Source organism: Aplysia californica, unplaced genomic scaffold (genome assembly GCF_000002075.1).
Source record: "Aplysia californica isolate F4 #8 unplaced genomic scaffold, AplCal3.0 scaffold00403, whole genome shotgun sequence".
In the NCBI taxonomy this organism is placed as follows: domain Eukaryota; kingdom Metazoa; phylum Mollusca; class Gastropoda; order Aplysiida; family Aplysiidae; genus Aplysia; species Aplysia californica.
Window position 1 is genome coordinate 30,377 of NW_004797673.1, and position 3,511 is coordinate 33,887.

Consider the following 3,511-nt stretch of genomic DNA (forward strand, 5'->3'; position numbering starts at 1 on the left):
CCTTTTACCACCCATACCCCCCCGCACACACACGCACCCCTCAGCCTTGCTTCCTGCCAAGCCCTGTAATGAGCTCACTCTTTGACCAGCGGTCATCATTAACTCTGGATGACGTCACTCTCTTTCTGCCTGTCCGAGCAATTACGTCTGGAAATTGACCAAAATTAGCACCCCTTACTTCCGCACCTACCGTGGCTCCCAGTGAATCACGCACTGTGTCTAACTCCCTTTTTTCACACATGCTGTTCATTTCTTGAGCTTCCTTTCTTGAGCTTTTTTACAAAAAGACTTCTTCGGTTTTTTGTTGGGTTTTAAAAAAAAGAGAAGATAATTATATTGGAGTTGCTCTTTTGGCTTTTCTTGCAGCCATAGCACATTAAACTATCCTAGGTCGTGCTCTCTGGGGCCTTTCCCCTTCACCTTGTATGTAGCACGCCATTTGACTTAATTTGAGCTAAATAAACGGTGGTTGGTGTGGGGGGGGGGGGGAGAAAGGTGCCACGTATACTCTCATTAGCAGCCCTGGTGGCGTGTCCTTCACCTGGGGGGATAATAGCACGTATACTTTGGCGGCGAAGTTTTGTGGGGGTTTTAATAAGGAGAGAGGAACGGCGGCCATGACAGTGCAAGGTCAAGGGGTACATGAAATCTATGAGCCAAAAGCTATGATGCGCAAAATGACTCTATCGCTACCATCAATAATGTATTTATAGAGGCAGCAGCCATTCATGTCCAGGTGCTGTTTTAGCCCTCATTCGCTACCGCAAGTCTTATCAATGTCCTATTTTTGCAGGAGAGGGGGTGGGTGGTTGAGGGGGGGGGGGTCTTTGGTTCATTGTGTAGTCTCTGTTTGCCGGAAGTTGAACTTCTACAGTTTTACTGTTGCTGGTTTTTTAAGGATATATGATATGGAAAGGTCTTGAACATCTAGCTCTCACTGGCAAAATCGAAGGCGAACGAGGCAGAGGTAGGCCCGGAGCAACCTATTTATGGAACCTAAATAAATGAGTAACGTGGAAAGATCATGGAATAGTAGCTTTTTTTAGAGCATCCAAGCAAAGGAATGAAAGGAGAACCATGATCGCCGATGTCTGTCGCAGATCTGGCACTGGATGATGATGATATTATATGGTTTGCCTTTTGGCATTTCTTGCAGCCACAGCACAATAATATACGCACCATAGACTTGTGTTTTATGCTAGAATATTATTATTTTCTTCTGTACTGTGGGGTTTTTTCTGTTCATTAATTTCTTGTTTCCTTCTTTCATGAGTAGCACCCAGCGGTGTGTTTCGACTGGGGGAGTTTAGATGGGGATTTCTGCTGTTGTCTTGGTGTCTTTGTATGCCAGCTGACCCAGGAGGAACAGTTCATTCGTGTTTCACATTACAACGACACCTTGCAAGACGGGCACCTGTCTAAGACACATACTTTTCTCTTCAACAATGGACGGCTGTCTTAGACAGTTTCAACTGTACTCAGTTTAGATAAGTAAAATGATTTTTTTTAAAAACTGAAAACTAAAGTTGTTCCCGCGTCCGATCCAGACATTGGGGATTGCCTTGTTAGTGAGACAACTTCCTGGGCCTTCGGCATATTGCGGTAGGGTGGCCAGTTCCTTTCCACGCCGTCTTTACTTCCCCAACTAGAAGTCAGGTACCCATTACTGCTGGGTGGGCAGGAGGGGGCGAAAAAAATACATGTCCGAACCGAGGCTCGAACACGGACTTTTTGCTTCGGAGACGAGCGCACTAACTGCTCCGCCATCGCCTAAAATAGGATAAGGCGAAAGAAATGATTGTATTAAATGACTGTGTTCTGTGAGCAGTGTACGACAGATATGACTGTATTAAATGACTGTGTTCTGTGAGCAGTGTACGACAGAAATGACTGTATTAAATGACTGTGTTCTGTGAGCAGTGTACGACAGAAATGACTGTATTAAATGACTGTGTTCTGTGAGCAGTGTACGACAGATATGACTGTATTAAATGACTGTGTTCTGTGTGCAGTGTTTGAGCGACAGATATCACGCAAAGAAATGACTGTGTTCTGTGAGCAGTGTACGACAGATATGACTGTATTAAATGACTGTGTTCTGTGAGCAGTGTACGACAGAAATGACTGTATTAAATGACTGTGTTCTGTGTGCAGTGTTTCAGATCATCATTCCGTGCAAAGAAATGACTGTGTTCTGTGAGCAGTGTACGACAGATATGACTGTATTAAATGACTGTGTTCTGTGAGCAGTGTACGACAGAAATGACTGTATTAAATGACTGTGTTCTGTGAGCAGTGTACGACAGATATGACTGTATTAAATGACTGTGTTCTGTGAGCAGTGTACGACAGAAATGATTGTATTAAATGACTGTGTTCTGTGAGCAGTGTACGACAGAAATGATTGTATTAAATGACTGTGTTCTGTGAGCAGTGTACGACAGAAATGACTGTATTAAATGACTGTGTTCTGTGTGCAGTGTTTCAGATCATCATTCCGTGCAAAGAAATGACTGTGTTCTGTGAGCAGTGTACGACAGATATGACTGTATTAAATGACTGTGTTCTGTGAGCAGTGTACGACAGAAATGACTGTATTAAATTACTGTGTTCTGTGAGCAGTGTACGACAGAAATGACTGCATTAAATGACTGCATTCTGTGTTCAGTGTACGACATTAATTACTGTATTAAATGACTGTGTTCTGTGTGCAGTGTTTCAGATCACCATTCCGTGCAAAGGCAAAGAAAGGGGCGTGGCCTCGCTCATGTTGGGCCTGAAGATCTACGACCCGTGGGGGCGGCCTCTCAAGGGCACGCCGCTACAGTTCCGGCTGAAGAAACAGTGCGTGGCTTTTGGTAGGTACTTGTTGTTGTTGCTGTTGTTGTTGTTGTTGTTGTTGTTGTTGTTATTATTGTTGTTATTGTTGGTGGTGGTGGTGGTGTTGCTGTTGTTGTTGTTGTTGTTGTTGTTGCTGTTGTTGTTGTTGTTGCTGTTGTTGTTGTTGTTATGTTGTTGTTGTTGCTGTTGTTGTTGGTGTTGTTGTTGTTGTTGTTGTTGTTGTTGTTGTTGTTGTTATTGTTGTTATTGTTGGTGGTGGTGTTGCTTTGTTGTTGTTGTTGTTGTTGTTATGTTGTTGTTGTTGCTGTTGTTGTTGGTGGTGTTGTTGTTGTTGTTGTTGTTATTGTTGTTATTGTTGGTGGTGGTGGTGGTGTTGCTTTGTTGTTGTTGTTGTTGTTGTTGTTGTTGCTGCTGATATTGTTGTTGTTATGTTGTTGCTGTTGTATGTGTTCTTGTTGTTACTCCTGTTATTCTTGTTGTTACTGTTGTTGTTGTTGTTGTTGTTGTTGTTGTTGTTGCTGTTGGTGGTGGTGGTAGTGGTGGTCAAAATATTATTGCCGCTGATGTGGTTGTTATTTATTATCATACTTCTTGCTCCAGCGCCAAAAGTAATGGGTGGCTTTTGAAACATTGTTGTTGTTGTTGTTGTTGTTGTTGTTGTTGTTATTGT

At 43.0% G+C, this 3,511-nt stretch overlaps 1 protein-coding gene across 1 annotated transcript in view; it reads left to right on the top strand.

The window, feature by feature from the left end:
• Positions 1-2,714: 2,714 nt before the first annotated feature.
• The window catches only part of LOC101862131 (wnt inhibitory factor 1), a gene marked incomplete at its 5' end in the record, with an annotated part of 31,745 nt that continues 30,948 nt past the window's right edge, over positions 2,715-3,511 (top strand). The window contains 1 exon segment of the mRNA XM_005104086.3: positions 2,715-2,858. Coding sequence (XP_005104143.3) covers positions 2,715-2,858 — 144 coding nt within the window.